Genomic DNA, 22,008 nt, shown 5'->3' with positions numbered 1-22,008 from the left:
ACACTGCTAACTGTACTTTGAACATTTTGTTTAAACAGACATAAATTTACTGAATTCCAAATTTATTTGCTAATTCTGCACCAGTACAGCAAACTTTACTCTACACACTCTTCAGAGGTAACGGCATTAGGTAGTTGGGGGTCGATAAAGAGGAAGGGGGGTAGAGACTCCCCGCTAATCAATACTGAACCACACAGAGTATCAGTCTACTCAGTTTGTTTCCTCCAGCCGTCTGGAGACAAAGGGACAAAAAAGGCTTTTCTGTGACGACACAACTTTAAACTGACTGTGCTTAATTTTAGGTTGCATCATAACAAAGCTTATCCACCATTGTTGTATTTCCTTTTTATTTTTTAGCTTGATTGCATTCCTTAAATAGTGTGAGCGATTCATTTTTTTTTTCTGTCCACTTCCAAAGAAGTTTTTGTCTTTGTTTTAATCAAAGTGGGACAGAAAAACACGGGGACTGAGGCCAGGCAGCCGTCGGTCAGATTTTACGAAGAAAACCAACAATGTTGACCAACATTGTTAGCATATTAATTATTAGAGCTGTGATGAAATGTTTTTATCTGAGGTGTGTTGGCTCTGGTTGTTCTTTAGCATAAGTTGTACACTAGCAGCTTGTTTACCCAGACTGGTTAATTGATTGACCCTTGGGCTTTAATTCAGACACGCATGCCTTTCCGTTAAGAGAGGTTTAACTAAACGTGCCTCTGGTGCTTTTCCGTAACATTTAGCAGTGTCAGTCTTACAAGTGATGTAAACATTTAACCTCCCACATTTGTGAAACTTGAGCAAAAATTTTAAAATGAACTCGGATTATTTTTTTTATTTTTTTTTAATCTGCTGACAAAAAGTGGATGTCAACCAACAGATGGATTTATCCTAAACTCCAAATTATTTCAGGAGCTTTATCCAAACGTGATGTGTGCCAATTAAAACAATCCTGACCGTTCTGTCTGCGACTAAAGAAGAGATGCTGTCAACTGCGACTGCAGGGTGGCAACAACCAACAAACTGTGTCTGTTTTAACGGTTTTGTGAGAAATGGCACATTGTATTAGTGGTGCTCCAATTACTCTTTTCTGGCCAGTCACCGATTTATAACTATTATTTTTTACATTTATAAAAAAAAAAAGCATGACCTTCCAATCTTGACCAATACCAATTTTCTTTCCTTTTTTTCTTAAAAGTTGCTAAATATATCGACCAAGTTGGCAACAGTGGGGTGACAAACACTAAACATTAAGGAAACTGTTGTGATTTATTGATCCACCAGTACATTTGATCTAAGATGAAAAGCTTCCACGTGTAACACACACACGTTCTATTAACTCGAAAGGCTTTGTGTGGTCATATATGATAACACTAGCATTAATTTAGATGAACCTTTTGAGTACTTTACTTTATGTGAAGCATGTCCAAGGACAGTCAAAAGCTGGAGTGGTTTGTAAGGATTCTGTATAAACTCCTGCTCCTGGTGTCCGTTCTGCAGTGAAGAGGCTGAGATGTGGAGCTTTCAGGATGAGTCAGACCCCGATACCGAAAACAGAAATCTGTTTAGATGAAAAGATAAGTCATATTTCTGTGGTTGTGCTGATTACTGAAGAAATGACTATGACTTAATGTAGTAATATTTCGAGCAGCACCAGTCAGATTTATGTTTTATTTCCAATCATTCTGCATTAGTATTTAGTGCGATGAGCATCGTCTCTTTGAGCATTTCAGTGCTAAGCCAGCTGTTAGCATTTCTCTGAGCCCTCCAGCAGGCTGCCAACGTTTCATATTCAGCATGTTCCATAACAAGTTGAAACTTTGAAAGAACAGGACAGATCGTGTTAGCTGCACTTCATTCAGTCTTTCTGTTATCTGCTGAAAGCTGTCTCCTGCAGCCTGAGTAAAACAGACACGGCTTGACGTCTTCCTTCCTTCCTTCAGTCTTCTTCACTCGGTAACAACCTCCACACCACATAATGTTGTGGTCAGCATGAAATGTTGACACTGATTGTAAAAGTGTGAGATCTTGAAGTTCACTAGTAGCTGAGTAAGTTGAAAATGGCCCAACTCTGGACTAAAAAAGCAATTCTGCTAGTAATAAGAGAATGTCATGAGTTTAAGTAACGATTCACACCTGGTATGTGTAAACAGAGGTGACTTACTGAACTACTGTGGTTTAGATTGATTTAAGTTACAGCCTTGATTAAATCAGGCTTTCCGGCAAAAAAAAAGATAACTGACAGAACCAGAATCGGGAAATCAGCCTTTTTAATCTGTGATCAACTAGAAAAGTTGATTTGTCAACATTTTACTGGTACTTGAAGCACTGCAGTAGTTTTCCAACGTTATTGTTCTGTCTGCAGCACACATCTCACAGCAACGGGCGCCAGGAGCTCGGCACACGCTCAGGTCGGACCGGCATGCGATCCCGCAGCTCGGACGAGTCGCAGCAACCCCATGTGGGCAACTACCGGCTGCTCAAGACCATCGGCAAAGGCAACTTTGCCAAAGTTAAACTTGCCCGGCACATCCTCACCGGCAGAGAGGTAAGCTGCAGAGGTCACTGTCTTTTACTTTGAAAAGCAAGTTCGCTAAAGTCGGCTCCTTCAGACTAGCCAGGAGCAATTAGCAACTACCTGGTGGAGCAGTACATCTGCTGAGCTCATTATAGGAGCTACTTCTCTGAGCAACGCTGGTAAAAATGTTGCTAAAAAGCAACATTTTTGGAGTTTCAGAAAGTGGAGGAGCTTCTTAAAGAGACAGACAGGCGTTCAGTTACACTCAAGTTTCTTATATTTGAGTTGTATACAGCATTTTTATAACTACTGAAGGTAACAGTTACTTTAGTGTGCTGTAAAATGGCACTATGATACCGCAGCTGTAGAAATGAGAAATGTAGTTATGTCAAGTAAAATAGAAATGTAATTTAAAATCAGATTAGAAGTAAGGAAATGTAATCAAAAACAAAATAAGAATTTAGCAAAATTCAGAAGTAAAAATAGAATTCCACATTTAAAAATGAAAGTAGTTTTTGTTTTGATTTGAAATGTAACGATAGCTTGTAGCAAAATGTGGAAATTGGAAAAACAGACATGAAGTTTGAAATATAAAAAAATAAATTACAAATGCACATACTATTGTAGCTTTAACTGTATAATTATAGATTGAATTTAAATTGTACGGGATCTAATTCGTGGAATAAAGAATTGAAATCGGGTCGCTAAATCTGTTCAGCCAGACTGCTGCTACTGAGCGTCTGATTTCAGAAATGATTGACGTTCCACTCCGTTGTGCTTTCAGACGACCTCTAAACTGTGAATGGCAGCACCACAGTCACTTTGGTTTATAGAGCTCCAATTCCTGTGTTGTTTTTAATTACGCAGGTGTTGGCTCCATCTTTTTTCACACTTTTCCACCTCTGGCTAAGTTATCATTTTTTCCCTTCTCCACAGGTGGCAATTAAGATAATAGACAAGACGCAACTGAACCCAAACAGCCTTCAGAAGGTAATTTGCTCTCTCCAGTCTCTTCTGTATAAATTGCACCCAGCAAGCATCTTCTGCTGGGTCAGAATAGAGATGTTACTGTAACCTTGTGGCTTTTCTGGCTCGTGAAGTTGAGATGACTCAGCGTTATCACGACCTTTGCATTCGATTCGAATCTAAAAAACATCTGATCATTCTCATTACACATAGAAGATTCCCCCCCCCCCCAGTTTCTCTGTCGTCTTAATCTCCACGATGAATGAATGTAATTGTCTTCTTGCTGGCCGGTGGTCGTAGCTGGGTTGGTTTTTATTTGCTTGTTGCAGCTCTTGGCAAAAGTCTTTGGACTGCTTGAATTTTTTTTCACATTCTGTCCTGTTCCAACCACAAACCTCAGTGTGCTCTGGTGTGTTTTTGTGCCGCGTGCCCACACAGTCACACTGAAGTGGAAGGAAAATCAAACCTTTCTTCGTTTTCTTTAACAAAAGTCTGAAAGGTGTGGTGTGCATTTATATTTAGACCACCACCATTCAGTACCAACTTTCCATGCTTGGAGATGAACATTGTTGTCCGTCTGTCTTTTTTTTTATCTTCAGCTCATTCAGACTGAATAGAGACTGTCAGTTCAGGTGAATTATCAAGGCTTACCAAGGATGCTTTCCATCTGGACTTTGACTGGACCGTTAGAGCACATAAATAACTCTTTGGGGTTGTTGTCCTGATAGAAGGGAAACCTTGTTACAGTCTCAGATAGAGCTGCACAACATATCAGAAATATATTATTGCAATACTAGTTTGTGCAACATTCAAATCCCAAAAGACTATTTGGACTGCAGTTTGATTACATTCACACAGCAAGCAAATGTGACCCAAACCTTTGTTGTCGTTTTGTTCCCCCAAATGTGACCTATGTGATAATTTTTTAAATCATTATTTCATTTTATTTTTCTAGGCATTTTATTTTTCTGGCCACAATTCCAAACTTCTCACCCCAAAAAATATCCAAACCGTGCCAGTTTTATATGTGGAGCTAAATCAGATATGTTTTTAAAGTGTCTGCAGTCTGAATGATCAGTCTGTAAACGGAGCGCTGCGTTCTTCTTCTGCAGCTGCAGGTCACTTTGGGGTTAAAAACTGTTCACACAGAAGTCTGTTTGTGGTTGCATGTCATTAGTACCATTAATGACCAGGCAAATAAAAATTTGATTACAGCCAAAAAAAAAGTATTTATTGCCAGTTGACTAAGTCATTCAAGGCTAGGTGCATTCTGTGCGAAAAAAGAACCCCCCACCCCCTTTTTTTTTTTTTTTTTGCCTTGGCATTATGGGAGTTTTTGATTCTTAACAACACGGCAGCAGTATCCCCTAAACCACTGTTTCCTAACCCTGGTCCTCAAGGCTCTCTGACCTGCATCTTTTAGATGCTCCCCTGCTTCAGCACACATCATTTCAATTAATGGCTGATTAACAGGGTTTTGCTGAATTGCAATCATCTGAATGGGGTGTGTTGAAGCAGGGGAACATCTAAAACATGCAGGTCAGTGTGCCTTGAGGACCAGGGTTGGGAAACACTGCCCTACATTTATAGTTTTTTTTTGGTCTTAAATTTAATTCAAGTTGGGATTAAAAAGGTCTTAAAAAAAGAAAGTAATCTGTAATTTCTCCGACTAAAAAAAAATAATTTTTTCATGAGTAGTTTTTCTTGTGGGACATTTTTGAGTCGTGTGTAGATACAGTATCTTTATGTCCTTCTGTTACTGGAGGTTTTTGAGGCTGCCGCTAACTAGCTGCTAACATTAAACTGCTTGCTAACTTTTCTGTGTATCATGGGCAAGTGCAAATGAGGCTATGAGGTTTGGTTTTGCTACTGGCTCACTTCTGTTACCAACCCATACATTTTGATTTTGGTCTTTAATTCAAGGTGCAATTAAAAAAAGGTCTTAAAGTCTTAAACTTGACTTCCAGAAATCTGCAGGAGCTTTGTTTTCTGCTCTTAGATGATCAGTCTGCGATCATCAACCTGAGCTCCATTTCCTGTGTCTCTGATGGGGGGTGCAGTTGTCCTCACTAATAAGGCAGATGAGTGTTTTGTCCCATCATGCCTCTGTGACTCCTGGCCCTGAAGTTTTCGGGGAAATGAGAGCAGCATCGACTCGTTCTTTTGAAACCGTCACACAGATGAGAGCGGCGACCGGACGGCTGCTGCCGATGCCGGCCCCGCCTCCCGGCTCTCCTCTCTGCCCCTGGTCTCCCTCGGTGCTTGGCCAGTGGTTTTCCATCAGTTTTTCCAAAGCTCCATTGATTGTTGCCTTTGTAGCTCAGGGGCCCGGACCCTTTGGCGTCTGCTGTGACACAAAGACACTGAGTCATGACACCGCCATTCACAGAAACACAAGGCGTGAAGCTTTTGTGTCGGTTCTTGTTGTTTTTAGGTTCCTGCTTTGTCACCGCCAAGAAAAAACAAAAAACATAGTTGTCAGATTACTCCTCATGCCGTTCCAGAAAGTATTTGACTTCTTTTAATGTTTATTTTAAGGAAGCAGGGCACGTTGATCCAAAAAAAAAAAGTGTTTGAATACTTGAAGTCATGTTAATGTCACGTTTCCATTTATAGACAAACTGGCTGTTTTCTCTTTTCCTTTTCTCGGTGAGATGAAGAAAATCCAGTCACGGATTGGTTCAGCCAGGCATTAACAGAAGAAATATCAGCGTTCACTCATTCTTTTAAAACACTCTTTTCCCCAACAGTTAGTGAGCTAATTTACCAAGCTAAAGGTACACTGCACTCCATGCGCTTGAATGATGGAATATTTTACTGGAATTCCCAATGAAGTCTCAGTTTTGACCTGGAATGTCTGATTCCTCTCCAGTCCGGACCTCAGAATCCATAACCGTAAAAGGTGGTGATGGACAGAGGTAATATTTTTATAGTTTGGAGTCATAGAACATGACTAAATCACAAAAAAGAACTACAGTAGCAACATGGCAGAATTAGGATAGGGCTAGGTACAGCCAGGCGGCAAGGCCTAAAATATTATGACATATTTTAGGCCTATCAGCAATATGTTTTATTTTTCCAAACAAAGAGCTAAATATATGGAATGCTGGTCATCCCTTTATTCACTTAACAAATAAAGGGTAAATTTTACCCTAGATTTTTTTTTTAAAGGAAGTTTCTGGCTAGGGATGCACCACTTCCATGTGGAGCCGATCCCATCCATTGGTAGTCACGGTAGCAAATTTTACTGGATGATAAACTGCCTCAGAAATTATTTCGATGTTGTCGATGTAATATTGTTGTTCTGAGATCATTTTCAAGTAATATATTGACAATGTCATAACAACGCAAGTTTGTTTAATTTTGCACAGATCACTTCACACTGGAAGTAGAAGATACTTTAAATATCCAAAATAAAACACAACCAAAAACGGTAAATAAAAAGATGAACCCGATTTCCGATCTAAACCACTAATAAAATGAATTATTTGTAAACAAATTTCCTGTCAGCAGGATTGTCACCCAGCGCTCCAGAAAAACAGCCAACCTGAATTAGACTTTTATGTAACAGTGCAAATGGTTGAGAGGCTGATGGCAGACAGGAGGGTGTTTTTGTCTTTAGAACCTAAAGATGTCTGTTCAGTAGTTTAATTGTTAGCATGGTTGAGTTGACACATCTGAACTCTCCAAAGCTCTGGATGGGATCGCTGTCAAAGGTCAAGGTGGGAGTTCAGCTCTTAAGTCTTGATGAAATGTAAACAGAGGAGGCTTAAAGCTAAGTCTGTTGGCATGCACACTTTTTTTATTATTAAATCACAACAACAAATCTTCATCCAAACAACAACAAAAAAACACCCTGTTTTTATCTTCATTCTGCATTGTTTAATCAGACATCAGGTACTTCCATTAAGAACTTTATTTTATTTGCAGTTAACCAGCTGCTTTAAATCAGGATTATATAACTTCAGCCGAAGGCAGTCGTTGTTGTTCGAAATGAATTTCCCAAGCTAAAGTTAGCATGTTGACCCATTAACGTCTGTGATGCCCCAGTATCTTCTGACGTAAGCTAACATTAGCCAATATTAGCACAACAGTGAGCCCACTGAATGTGGAATGCAAATCTGTGCTGCTGCTTTTGACATGGATGAACATTTTTTCTTTTATTCTTTTTAGGAAGAAAAAAAGAAGGTGGAGGTTAAAAATGTTTTTTGTTGGAAGATTTAGTTTTTCATAACTGCTTTGCTATGTTTGAACTCGGATCATCTTCATCCAGTGTGTTGGATTAAAAGGAATTTAATTTAAGAAAACCATGCCTTGCTTATTTGAGGTTCCCAAAGTAAAAGCTCCCCTATGTAAGGAATAACAGAGTTAATTAATCTTTAGCGCCTCCCTGTTTCAACCTGTGTGGGAGGTTTAATGTTTGAGGCTCATTTAAGTCGACGTGTTTTTTGGTTTTCTGACATGAAGAGACCTGAGGACTTACTGAGCCCTGCATATGCACTCAGTACCCCATCAATGTTTTCAGGTCAGACCAACATTAGCATAACGGCAGTATTGGCGCATAACATTAAAATGAAATTGATACATTGATTCCATTTAAAAAAAATGTACATAAAAAAAAAATCAGAAAAGTGTGGTGTGCAAATAAATCCAGCCTCCTCTTCATCTAGAACCCCTCAATTAGATTCAGGCCCACTAACTGACTAGAGCATTATGGGGGATGTAGGCAGAGGGAAGAGCTCATCTCCTCAGCCTCTCACGGCGAGCTAAAAACAAAATGTTGGTTGCATTGATCCACTTACTCATGCTTTGGTTACCTAGCAACAACCTGTTGAGTAACTTTCGCAGCAGCAGTTTCAGGTTTCATCACTGTGTCTCATAGCTGCTTAAAAATAAAAAAACAATGACAGAGAGAAAACTGTGGACAAAACGATAACACAGGAAAGGTCACATCACTAGTTTGGTAATAATTCACATATTTAAAACAAAAAACTATTCGATAATTTATGATATCGGCTGTTGAGAAATTCTTAAATCATGTGTTTTTCAGCCATGTCGTCCAGCCCTAACTTATGAAGACATTTAACTAAATCAGAAAAGCAATGTAGATGATGTAGTCTCGTTCAAACAATGTCGTAGGTGTAGGGAATTGTATATAATATTGGTAATCGGTCATAACAGCAGTATTAATATCGATGCATCACCACTTTTTTTTTGGTTTTGTTTTGTTTTGTTTTTGTGGAAGAATTTGGTGCATGAGTAAACCAATGTCTTTTGATTCCCTGTTTTACGTTAGAACTTTCCACACCAGGAGGATGGCTTGTTCAGACTTTTCAGATTTCTTGTGCTGAAATGTTCTGGCTGGACGCAGATCCAGCGATTACATATTGAAGTGTGCTCATCTGTTAGTTTAAGGATTTGTTCCTTCAGGCTGATTTGTTTGTCCAGATGAGAGCTGAATGATCCCAGTGACCGGCTGAGCTGAACAGAACCTGTTCAGAGTCCTAGTTGAGATAAACAACGTGGCTTTGCTGCAGTAAACGGCAAACACACATCTTCTTCGTCTTGGTTAAAACTCCAGAGGCTGTAATTTGTTGTTTGTGACTCAGCCTGTAACCGGATGGAATGGCTGTTTCCAAAAGCACACAAATAAAAATAAAGCCCAGGAAGTGATCTAATGTTTAACCCACTCAGACTTGTTTATACATCCCAGATCAGTTGTAGTGGATACAGGAAACGGGAACGTGCAGACTCAGTTCCTCCTTTTGGACTTCTAGCTTGTGAAAGCTAACAGCGTCTGTGATTTTTAGCTTCGAGCTGTGTGTTACTTCCCCTGAAGGCGCCTGATATAGGTGACAAAACAGATGTAGTCAGAGCATGCCGCGCATTGTTGCAGTGGCACGTTTTTGTCCTTGACCTAGTTTATAGTGTGATTACCTTATTTCATTCCGCCGTTCCTTTCTCCAACCTTTTATTTATTGTTTTTTTTCTACTTTAAATTTCATTCAAGTTATTAAAAAGGTCTAAAAAGTCTTGAATTTGTCTTGCTGAAACCTGCCGATTAGGCCTGTCGCAATAAACAATAAATCTATTAATTGCATGATAAATTAAAGCAAGCTCAATGATTTTCATTTGCATGATTTATGGTTTTTCGCTCATCTCTACCAAAAACTGTTTAATAAGTCTTCAGAGCGGTGCTTTGGTTTCATCTAGGCCTTTTTTTTGAAGGATAGTTTTGTTTACAAAGACTTCATGATTCATTTTGGTTTTTTTTTTTGTTTATTTTGGATATGTAAGACGTCTTCCAGTTCCACTGTTAAACTTTAAATTCTAATGAACATTTATTAATCTTTGAGAATATATGTTTTGCATTATTTTGCGATTACTTGAAAATGGTCTCAGAACAACAACATTATTGTTTATCGCAATAATGTCTGGAACAATTTATCATCTGGTAAAATGTTTTATCGTTACAGCCTACTGCCAATACTCTAAAACAACCAAAGAACAGATTCACGTTTATTTTGACCTGTAAAATTAGCTTTATTTATGTGATGGAATTAATCACCTGCATTAATGGAATCTGTACAGATTCAGTATTTCAGACTGAATCTGCACTGTCTGAGGTTGAAGCGATATTTCCAGACACATTCGGCATGAGCTAATTGATCTCTACTTTCACACCGCTCGGTGCCAGCAGAACGAACCTGCAGGTTTTTACCTGTAAAACTCTGGCACAGTAAAAGATGGGATGGCTGTTGTTGGCTGTTTGAACATGACTACAAAAAAAAAAGAGAAAAAGTTTCTACTGCAGTTCATTAGCCAATATTAGCACAACAGTTCAGAGTAACGTAGTTAAATGCTGTTAACTTAGTTTGATTTAAACTAGCCTACACAGAACTGATCAAATCTTCTAATTGACTTTCTTTGCCCTTTTTATTCAGACGGTTAATTGGACTTGAGCAACATTCACAACAGGCGGGTAAATTAGTTTTAACCTTTCAGTAGACAAGCTATTGAACAGGTGACATTTCCTAAATGATCATATGTATCTCAGTGGCGCTGAATATTCTTGAAACGAGAGTCTAGATGATGAACTTGGTGACATTCTGTACCATTTTATTTGGCATGGAAAGCTGTTGAACTCGTTTTACCAGAGTTCAGTCTGACTCACCCAGCTGCATCACCTTGTAACATGGAAGATTTGTCCTGACTGCTCACTTTCACATCATTTTTGATGAAATGATAAGCTTGTTGTTTTGCTGGTCAGAACCCTCCAGGCCTGGAAAACTCCCAGTCAGCATCTCCGTGTCTCAGACCGTTTTAAAGCTTCAGGTCTCATTGATCTGTCGGTCAAACTGGACTCCAAACACACTCTGGTGTCTTACTGATATGAATCAGCGGTTTGTCTGCTAGGGGTCGCTGTGAAGTGATCACATCTAGAATCAAAGGTTGCTTTATTTCCCAAAAGAAGTGTGGATAAAACTTGTGTGTGCGTGTTCCAAGGCGACCCCGATGTTCGAAGCCTCGCTGAATTTGAAAACGGCCCCCGCTGTTTATCACCATCTGTTAGCCTTTTAGGCAGAGCAGAGCAGTGTACGGTTCTGGGCAGAAAGTGTCCCAGTACATCTACCAGCCTGAATCAGTCCACACTCCTCTGCCTGTTGCTCACACACTCTGCCTGCTGCGGTGTCTTTATTTACACCGCTGGGCCAGGGCGAGCCGCTTCATGCATTCAGTTTTTTGTCTTTAAATGACGTTCACACCAAACTCAGTAGCACACCGTGTTGGCATATGTCCAACAAACGGGGGAAAAAAAACTGGGAAATTATTATTTTTATGGATGCTAATGAAAAGAATCCCAACCTAACACAACATACGTTTACTATCCCCCCATGGGGTTTATTTACATGTAGTAAGTAAAAGTGATTAATTATAACTTAATGAAAAATGGATTTTTGACCTTTCTCTTCCTCGTGATTTTGTAGGCTATTGCAAACGCCTTTAATGAAAATCCAAGTTTTTTTTTCTATACATTTATTTTCTAGTAATTTTCAGAGCTAAATTTCGGGTTTTAACTAGAATTTTAAGATGAACAACTGAAACATGACAACACAACGAACATGGTTGCAGTTGACGAGTTTAGTGATCAATTATTCTGTTGACTGGATTAAAAAATTGGCACATTCTGCAGATTTTTCTGAAGCGTATTTTGCATAATATTAAAAATACACTACAAAGAAATTATTTGCATTTTTAAAGTAGGAAAATAAATATTTGACTGATCTGTTGACTAGTTATTTTTCGTTGTTGTTTTTTGTTTTTGAATAACCACTTCATAATCCGATAGCAAAACGTGCTTACTAGAACATTTTTTTTCTTCATACTTTGAACCAGGTGAAGCTAAAACTGAGACTTGAAGAGTAGAAGATCTCTACACACCAAGAAGGTTTTTCGTCTTAATTACAAAATGTGTATATTTTTGTACAGTTTAGGCTTAATTACTCTAGACTCTCTGTACTCCAGTTAATGATTAATTTATTACTAAATTAATCGATGATTATTCCAGTAATTGATTGATCCGATTGTTCAGCCTTGGCAGTGAATAGATAAGTTCCACTTTTTAAATAAAATGACTAAAATAAAAACATTTTGAATCCGTCCATCTGTTCCCCCCAGTCCTCCCACTGAGGCCTGTTAGTGACCTGATGTCGGTCTGCGTTTAGTTTGTAGGAATTAAAACAATGTATTCATGTAAGTTTTTCACTAAACAAAATTTGTTTCTGGTAATAGTTTTTTTTAGCTATACTATTTTCTTTCATAAAAACACTCACTAAACAATCCAGCGACGTATTTTTACAATACAGACTCTGAATCATACAGTCAAGTGTTTATGACTGGACCAAATTATGCTAATAAAATCAATTTCAAAACACTTTAAAAAAAACAACACAAATTACAATATTTGAAAACTCCCCAAAGAATGATGTTTTGGTAATATTCCTCTCTCTGATGATAATGCAGCAGAACTTCTGTTGCATCATTTTGCTCAGTTGCATAAAGGAAGTGGTGGTTTGTTTTTGTGTTCCAGTTTCATCAGCAGCGTTCGGTTCATAAACACGCCTGACCACGTCATAACGCCTGCCCCCCGCCTCCCCACACCCCACCTCATGAAAGATTGAATCCTTTTTAGCTCTTTATGGGATGGAAGAGCATGGTGTAGTGAACAGCTGGTTAATAATGCATTCCTCTTTGTGCTGCTCTGGATGTGCAGCCAAATGGTGAAGCGGTTTTGGCTGCAGCTGCTCTCCTCGCTCCTCTGATTGAATTTTGTGAAATTGTTCCTGGTCAGACTGGTTGACCCTCCCAGCTCAGCAGCTTTTTGAAATTATATCAACCAAGAAGGGAGAAATAAATGAATAAATTAAGGGTTTTGGGAACTTTTAAAAAAACAAATTGAGCAGTTTAATCTGGAAAATCTGTAGTTTATTTGGGGTTTAGAGAGAATAAAAACCCCAAATCATCAGCTTCATCGATCTGTTTACCCTGGCGTAATATTTTATCCTAAGTCATCAATAAATCAATAAAATTTCTACATGATGAATATTTCCATATGAATAATATTAATAATAAACTTCAGTCATTGTAGAAACCATACAATAAAATTACATGGATTATAACAAAATTGGGGCTATAAATGGTACAAATGATAGATTTGGTGTTTTACTGCGTGTCAGACTTATTTTGGTAGATTTAACAAAAATATGAAAGTTTTTAATCTAACTCTGTTTGTCTGTCCTTTACAGCTTTTCAGAGAAGTCAGAATAATGAAGATCTTAAATCATCCAAATATTGGTAAGTGGATCTTTGATCCGTTCCACACAGAAAGACTGCAACATCACACTGACGGGGTTTAGGATGCGAGACGCTTGTGTCCACATGTGAAAAGCTAAAAATATGATTTTAAAAGTTAAGATCATTGCTCAAATTAAGGTCTGGTAACTTTGTGTTTTTGTCTAACACACACATTGTCAGACATTTAATTATTTGTTATTATTCATAAGGTATTCCTGGAAAACGACATCACTCTTAAGTTGATCTTTGTTTCAGCCTTTCGCCTCGCTTTAAAAAGGCTCAGCTGACCAATCACGGCTGAGAACCAAAACTACTGGTTCTAGCAATCTAGTCCTAGTCAAAGAAATGAGGTTAATTTATGATGGCAAATAAAAGATGAAGGATTTTGCTAAGATTTTAGTTTAAAGGGGCAGTATTATGTTTATGTATTATTTTTGACCTTTCCATCATGTTTTGTTAGTATCTTTGACCTCGCAGAGCAGCCTTCCCCCACTCAGCCCTTCAGACTAGCCAGCAGCAATTAGCAAACAGCTGGTGGAACTGCTGAGCTCATTATAGGAGCTACTTCTCAGATCAACGCTGGTAAAAACGTTAAAGGACTAATAGAGGAGCCATGTTGAGATGACTTCCTGAATGCAGAGCTTCAGACAGAGCAGAGGTTTTTAAAGAAACAGAGACCCAATTTCAAGGCATCAAGTTGCAAAGTAACATTTCTTTTCATCATATTAGATATATACAGCATTTTTCTAACATCTGAAGTTATATAGTTACTTGACTGTGATGTAAAATGGCACTTTTCACCTGGAAAACACCCAATAGTGCCCCTTTAAGTAATGAGCCTTTATAGATGTATTTTATGTATATGGGACGTTAAAAAGGTTAAAGAATCATAAAAATGCAGCACATTATTCTTTATAACCTAATAGGAATAGGAACGTTTTTTATTAAACATTTGATATATTTGTTTTATATCTTGCTTCCAAAATACATAAGTTTTCTTTTGTCCTTTCAATATAAAATATTTAACTTGATATTAAGCATCCGCATTTTTTCTCCTCCTTTTGTTTTTGACAAATCACTTAACCTGCTGCATTGCGTGGCTTAGTCACAGTTTTTAACATTTAACAAGATTTGACGATGATTCATTTTTCATTTCCTTTCTGCTCGCCCCATAATTTCCTCTGCAGGAAACGTGATTAGAATAATAGAGATTTTTTTTCTTCATCTCTGTTTACTCTCCCACCTTTTTCCACATGTAGCAGGACGAGTCTCAGCTGCTATCGACAGAAACACACAAAAAAAACACTCCATTTTGTTGTGCAGTACTTATTGAGGTTTGATTTGCCTCATCATGCAATGCTTGCATTATCTCCTCACACACACACACACACAGGTCCATTTTTCTTCCATGTGGCTCTTGTTCGTGTCCATGAATTAGTTTCTTTTCTCCCCTCCCGTTTTTTTTCAATATAATTGAATTCATGGTTTTCCCTCTGTCTGTCCTTCCTTTCTGCAGTCAAGCTGTTTGAGGTGATTGAGACGGAGAGGACCCTCTACCTAGTGATGGAGTACGCCAGTGGAGGTGAGCTGAAACGATTTCATCTCGCGTTGTTACATAAAAACCCCTCATAACTTCGCTCGGTCCGCCACATTTCACCAATATTTTCTCAGACGGATGGAGGGATAACATGAACATGAGTTTTACGCCCAACGGCAAATCAAAAGTTTTTCTAAGCAAAACAGATGAGAAGTAGGAGTGCATTGATGCGTCGGTCAGTGGATAAATTGGTCCTGATTTCCTTAATTTTCTGAGAGCTGCGATTTGCTGATACCTTTAAGGGAAACTGATCTTCTCTCTCCACAAAGATCTAAAAATCAACTTTTCAGGCAAAAAGAAAATCAGTTTTGGCCAAAATCGGCAATAATCCAGAAAACTGCAGTCGGTACACCCCAAAAAAAACTGCTGCTGCTTTGCTCCAGCAGGTCACATTCTATAGTCTAAAAGGAAAGCTGCAGCGCTCACACAAAAAGGGGGTAAAAAAAATCTGATTTATACTATGTTAAATGTAAAAATAAGGTAAGGGAAAAAAAGGAATAGATTTCTACCAAAAATCTCAGAATTTATAATATTAATCGGAGAAATTTTCTAGAAAATACAAGCAGATTTCTGAGCTTCACAGATTGAAATTTTGTGTCCCTAAAGTCATCCCACAATCAGCATCATCAGCATTTTTGATGAGCTTAAATGGAAGATTAGATATATTATCAATATGCAGAGCATAGATTTGAGATGCTAGAAAATTATATTCTACCACTGCAAAATTATATTCTACCACTGCAATATTAATAACCACACATAAACTGTTTAGCTTGTAGCAACAAATCCTGTATGTTTAAAAGGCACACTAGCATTTAGTTGATATTTATTACCTTGCACCTTAAATTACCTCCTGATAATCACAGTTTCAGATATCTGTTCAGCTCAAACTCCAGTCCCAGTTCTATCGAAGTGTTACACTTTAGTTTTTTTTCTTAGCTAACTTGCTAACTTTTTTGCCCTTGAATGTTTTCCCGTGTTCAGAGCTCAGCTGGCCTGCTTTTTGGGTGTCGGCTCATTCTCTCCACCTCTCTCTCTCATTGGCTCCTGAGTCTGAGCTCACAGATGATTAAGCTTTCACGTCCACACACACACACACACACACACACACACACACACACACACACACACACACTGTTGGCCTCTGCAGGTGAGCTCTGGGCGAGGAGTGGGGCTTCATTCATGTTTTCAGGATGCTTTTTGCTGGTTTTGTCTTTTCCCAGCCAGCCTGATTCAGAACACAACCGGCTGTAGCCGTGCAGCGGTCTAGCGGTGTGTAGACGTGCTAACCGGGGAAGCATCTGCTCCTGGAACTCTGCAGCAGCAGCTTTATGCCTCCAGGAGGGGCTCAGTTTGGAGTTAGAGCACGTCAGTATGCTCAAGAAATGCCCTCAAACCATGCACATGGGGGGCGTAGCGCGCCAGCTGCATGAGAATGTTATTTTTATCTGCTGAGCTTTAGAAGTCGTGATTCGCTCGGTTTCAGCACGTCTGTCTCTCTCCCACTTGGAGTCCCGACCTTTCCTTAGTCGCCATCAGGCGCTTTCTGACCTCCCTGTTTGTGTTTGCAGGTGAGGTGTTCGACTACCTGGTTGCACACGGAAGAATGAAGGAAAAGGAGGCCAGGGCTAAATTTAGACAGGTACCTAACTTTCTCCCCCTGCAGTGTTCTGGTTTCACACCTCTGCTCCTGACTCCGCCTCCTTCTGCTGCCTGTCTGAAGAATGAACAGAGAAGTTGAATCAGTTCTCCGTACCAATAACACACAGCGCTCAGCCAGGGGAAGAAGCTGGCCCAATGCTGAACTATTTAAGCCTGGTGACGTCATCAATTCTTCCATAGTGAAAAGTTTAAGTAACCTGGCAACACATTCAATAAGGTGTGGCTGGGCCTGTCACCTTAACCAACTTTGCTCATATTGGGATAAATTGTCTCAGCAGTTATTACAATAAACAAGTCATTTTAAGACTGTTTTCAACTAATATAATAATAATAATAGTAATAATAATAATATAAATATAATGATAGTCATATTAATGTACAGTCCTCAAAGATTAATATGCAATCATTTCTTGCAAAGATTTAACACTGGAAAACATTTAAATATCTCGAAATAAATAAAAACCAAAAACGACAAATAAAATGAATTCTGAGTTTCTGTAAACAAAACTGTCCTTCAAACAAAGGGCCAGTTGAGACCGAAGCACCAGACTGAGGACTTTTATCATCCAGTTTTTGGTAGATAGACACTAAAAAAAAAAACAATAAATGTTTGCAATATACGTTTCAATTTAACATGCGATGAATTAATGTATTGCTTATTGGAAATGGCTTCGTTGTAACAACCTTCCAGACCTCTCAGGTCTTCTGGTTCTGGTCTGCTCTGCATCCCATTCAGCTGCTATGCTCCTCTAGTCTGCTGAAACAGAGTTCCTTTAAATTGAGGCTTAAAATCTATTTATTAGAGCTGCCTTTGAATTATAATGACTGCAATATCATGAATTATAGCCTATTTTTGCTTTCCTTTATTTTGCCACTAAAGAGCAATGTGCCACTTTTTTTTCTCTCTTAATCGTGTAAAACACTTTAAACTGCCCTGATGGTGAAATATGCTTTCCAAATAAAGTTGCCGTTCCTGGTCATTGTAAAGGAAAGCCATAAGAAGTCTTGACATTTTTATGATCCATGTAAATCATACAGCAAACATGTAGAAGGAGGTTTTCTGGTCAGACCAGAATTTAAATTCAAAACACAACTTCATGCCACTTTTCAAAGGATTTATGCGTTAATAAAACCTGAAAGCCATGTGTACTTGCAACACTGTTTCATGTTTACCATATAAAAGTTTGCTTTCATAATGTGCCATAAAAAGCTGAAGGGGTTTGAATAAGTGTCGTAAGGCGCAGCAGGACTCGGCCTTTGCTGGTGATGAAAAGCCTCTGCCTGTACTTTCTCACCTCTCTCCTGTCTTTAGCACCACCTTCACAGAGTATTATCTTTCCTGTTGGCGCCAACCGCATCGCGCTCTCCACCACATCCTTTATCACAGTTTGACAAGTCAACAGCAGACAGACACTGTTCTGAACTCTTGCTCGTCTCCCCCTCCCTGTACAGATTGTGTCGGCGGTGCAGTACTGCCACCAGAAGCACATTGTTCACAGAGACCTCAAGGTGAGTTCAGCAACATCATCACAAACCTGAAAATACACGCAGGAAGTTTTCACACTTCACAATACAAAGTTAAAAGTATTGAATAGTGGAAATCGGCAGTGGGGCTTAGAGATCAAACTTTACATACTCTGGAAAAATTATAGTTTTTCTTTTTTACTACAACTAAAGAATAAATCAGTTTATTCGCTTGATTTAACAAATTTCATTAATTTACATTTTCTTACAACACTATACATGAGTGAAAAAGGAGCTGGAGGAAGAATCATCTTGCATTAATCTGTCACAAATACAGAATAAATTTTCAGGGCTGTATATTGTTAAGGTTTGCAACTTAACAATATAAGTTGCAAACCTCAAATTATTCTCCTTATTGTTACCTCAAAAGTGTCTGATCTAATCTTTTTATTTTCTACAGTGTTTTGAGTTGATTTTTAGTAGAGCATTTCTTTAACTCCTCCTCCAAACTATTCCATAATTTTACTCCATGCACCAAAATGCATGTTGTTTTAAAGTCGTACACACAGTTTTACTTTTGAAAATATTAATTTCAATAATAGGAGGGCTTAATGCTACTCCCCTCCTGGAAGGCCAGTCATGTCTGACTTACTTGGTAGAAAAGGTCGTCAGAACTTCGTTTCTAACTTGGCCCAGAAAGCCGCCTCCTGACAACGCTTGTCTTGAACTGGATCACTGCGTTCCACTGGAGTGTGTCCGTAAACACACGCCAAAGTCTCGGACTGTTCTCACGTGGCTCCTGCTACATCCGTTGCCGTGCCGCTCCCTTTGTGCTTTCCTTGTGTAAATATTCATGTTTCGGTGATTCATTTTTTTTTCATTATTTTTTTTAAGCCGTAGAGCAGAGAAAGTCTTTCAGCCAAGATGAGCTGCTGAGTCGTTTCCTCTGCGGATCATCAATGATCCATGAAGAGGCTAATGAGACAGGAGCTCAGAGCAGCCTCCTCTGCCTGCTCTACATGTGCAGTCATGTAGCAACATTAGCATCTCCTGCTAATGATTCAGTTCTTTAAAAAAAAAAAAAAAGAAAACGGCTCACAAATTAACCTCTACTGGAAAAAATGAAGTTAACTTTAGGTAAAAACGTCATCTCTTTTAATCAACAAAAGATCAACAAAATATATATTTTAACTATGGATGAAGGACAACCAACACCTCGGCCCTGTGTGTCGGTTTAATGCTTTGTTTAATGGACAAATAAACATTTTCTCATAATTCTCATTTGTCTTCTAAACATCATGTCGCCAGCATTGTTCACTTCAGAATTCTACTTTTTTTTTTTTTTGATAACTAAATGGTATGGATTGTTCAGTCTTGATTTCTTGTTTGGTGGTATGTGTTGGAAGTGTTACCCCAGATGTACTTTCTGTAACGTTTTCCCCTTTCTTTTATTCAAAGGCGGAGAACTTGTTACTAGACGCAGACATGAACATAAAGATTGCCGATTTCGGCTTCAGCAATGAGTTCACTTTAGGCAACAAGCTGGATACGTTCTGCGGCTCCCCGCCGTACGCAGCCCCGGAGCTTTTCCAGGGGAAGAAGTACGACGGACCGGAAGTGGACGTCTGGAGTCTGGGGGTCATCCTGTACACGCTGGTCAGTGGCTCCCTGCCCTTTGATGGACAGAACCTAAAGGTAGGATCACAGTGTGTGTGACTTCATGCTCCGATTACTGGCTAGGTTTAAATTGGTTTCTGACTTGTTCACAGGAGTATTTTCTCCTATAGTCTCTCTGCAAAGTTCTGATGCAGTCTAGCATTTTGTAATTAAAAATGATGAATTGAGAGAGCAGTTTAATGTAATATTTTTCTAAATCTATGTTGATATAGATCGTAATCCATGTCTTCTGTTTTAATTAATGGGGTGTAATTCAAACTTGTCAGCTTGTTGGGAATATTGATGCCTAGTTACTCGATGTTCTCAGTATGTAAACAGATGGTTGGCTGAATGACATGGAAGTGGATTTTGATTTGTTCTTAACAATCTGAAAGAAAAAAAATCTGCAGATCATCATCAGCATATATACAAATTTTTGTGTGGTTTATTGGCTGCTTCAATTCAATAAGTATTTTTCTTTTGTTGAATCGCAGTTGCCCGTGGTTTCATTGCAGTGAAGTCAGGGTGTCAGCGCAGTCCGGTACTAAAGCTCTGAGAAATCCAACCATTTCTCTTTACACAGGCATTGGTTGAGCTGTAATATTCTGATCGACAAGAAATTACAAAGTACAAATTTATCTACAATAGAAATTTCCAATTCACCCTCTCAAATGCCTTTCCGAAATCTGACGAAACGATTAAACCAGTTTTATTTTGGATGTTGTGGTAGTCTATTAGACAGTTCCTCCAGTTTTACGCAATGGCAAAAATTCATGCAAAATCGTTCTATTTTTTTATTATTTTTTTGTTGATTTAACGCATAATTGTGAGTTTATTGCAAATTTTCTGCAACAGTCAAAAAATTGTCAAACTCCCTCCTGCAGTTGGCAGTATTTCTTAATTCTACTACTTTGTGCTGCTGCCTTACTAAAAGAAGAGTTATAATCTGTGATCTATATTTAGCGTAACTAATACTGAGCTATCAAAGTTATTTAAAGAAAAATGTCCATGAGTCCAATCTTTCTGCTTGTTTTCTTTGCCATTATCTTTATCTTCTATCTGTAGAGTTTGTAATGTTGGAGTATGTAACAGATACAAAATGTTCTTTTTTTTTTTCATATGTATTAAAACTGTCACTGTGTCGTGATAGTTTGGTATGAGACAGATAATCTGTGAAAACATCAAGCTCCTGGTGTTCTTTCCGCAGCTAGAATTGCGATTTAAAGAAATGCAACCAATCACAACCGGGAGGAGGGTCTTAGCGCTGTCAATCATCCTCATTTACATCCTGCTAAATGTGCTAATGGTGGAGAAACAACTTACTGTTCCAAAAAAAAAAAAAAACTGTTTTGCCACAAATGCTAACTAGCCTTAGCATTTGTGGCTACCAACTGGTAGCAGAGAACAAGAAGGGAGGTAAGCAAGAGAGTGATTGACAGCACTAAGCCCCTCCTCTTGAGAGAGACAGAGACTGCGGCGGCAGCGTGTCAGTTGGTCTGTGTTACCCAGAAAGCAGTTGGGCATAATTTCGCAACACCAACACCGTGAGTGAAACAATGACTGGGGCAGTCTACTATATAAAGTACTCGTTCTTTACAAATGCAGATGTGTAATAATAGAGTACGGAACAAAAAAAGTTTTAAAATGGGCCATTCATTGAAGGTGCGCCTTGTAGTGCGAAAAATACGGTAATTGGKGAAGGCAGAGGAGCTGTTTTGTTTTTGTTTCTTCACAGATTTTCTGTCTCGTGCTGTTCTGTCACAACATAATTTTTAACAAATGTAAAAACATTTTAACATACTGGAGCTTTAATGAGAAAAAGAAATTTGGAAAACTCTTTGGAAATATTTTTAAATTTTGATTGCAAGAAATCCTGGAGGGACTGATTAGCTGAGTCTGCTGGTGTTATATATAGCATATCTATTTTTAATGCATCCATTCTGGTCTGGGTGCAAAATATGAGTGTTTTTTTCCTTCTAATGTCTTGCATAATGACTTTAAGATCTGCATTCTTTTCTTTCTTTTTTTTTAACATCCTCCCTTTATTCTCTGCAGGAGTTGCGCGAGCGCGTTCTAAGAGGAAAGTACCGCATTCCTTTCTACATGTCCACGGACTGCGAGAACCTCCTGAAACGCTTCCTGGTCCTGAATCCGGCCAAGCGTGGTACTCTCGAGGTGAGGGAGGACACCGAAAATGTAAATATGTTACTTGGTTCTTAATCCCCTCCCTGCAGCACGTTGGAGAATGACCCCCTCCTCACTCCCCCCTCTGCCCATGCATCATCTCTAACGCCCA

The 22,008-nt window shown here is 38.7% G+C and overlaps 1 protein-coding gene across 3 annotated transcripts in view; it reads left to right on the top strand.

Annotated features, from left to right (window-relative positions):
• Window positions 1-22,008, top strand: part of mark3a (MAP/microtubule affinity-regulating kinase 3a) — a 45,560-nt gene that overhangs the window by 5,209 nt on the left and 18,343 nt on the right. For all 3 annotated transcript variants that reach the window (XM_008398750.2, XM_008398749.2, XM_008398747.2), the window contains exons 2-9: window positions 2,360-2,542; window positions 3,449-3,502; window positions 13,285-13,333; window positions 14,850-14,915; window positions 16,502-16,572; window positions 18,045-18,101; window positions 19,515-19,751; window positions 21,768-21,887. In XM_008398750.2, coding sequence (XP_008396972.1) covers window positions 2,360-2,542; window positions 3,449-3,502; window positions 13,285-13,333; window positions 14,850-14,915; window positions 16,502-16,572; window positions 18,045-18,101; window positions 19,515-19,751; window positions 21,768-21,887 — 837 coding nt within the window. The remainder of the gene's footprint in view (window positions 1-2,359; window positions 2,543-3,448; window positions 3,503-13,284; window positions 13,334-14,849; window positions 14,916-16,501; window positions 16,573-18,044; window positions 18,102-19,514; window positions 19,752-21,767; window positions 21,888-22,008) is intronic.

The sequence above is a fragment of the Poecilia reticulata genome, linkage group LG22, assembly GCF_000633615.1.
Source record: "Poecilia reticulata strain Guanapo linkage group LG22, Guppy_female_1.0+MT, whole genome shotgun sequence".
NCBI classification, from domain to species: domain Eukaryota; kingdom Metazoa; phylum Chordata; class Actinopteri; order Cyprinodontiformes; family Poeciliidae; genus Poecilia; species Poecilia reticulata.
Note: the sequence above shows the minus strand (reverse complement) of the source record. Positions and strands in the feature narration are given on the sequence as shown.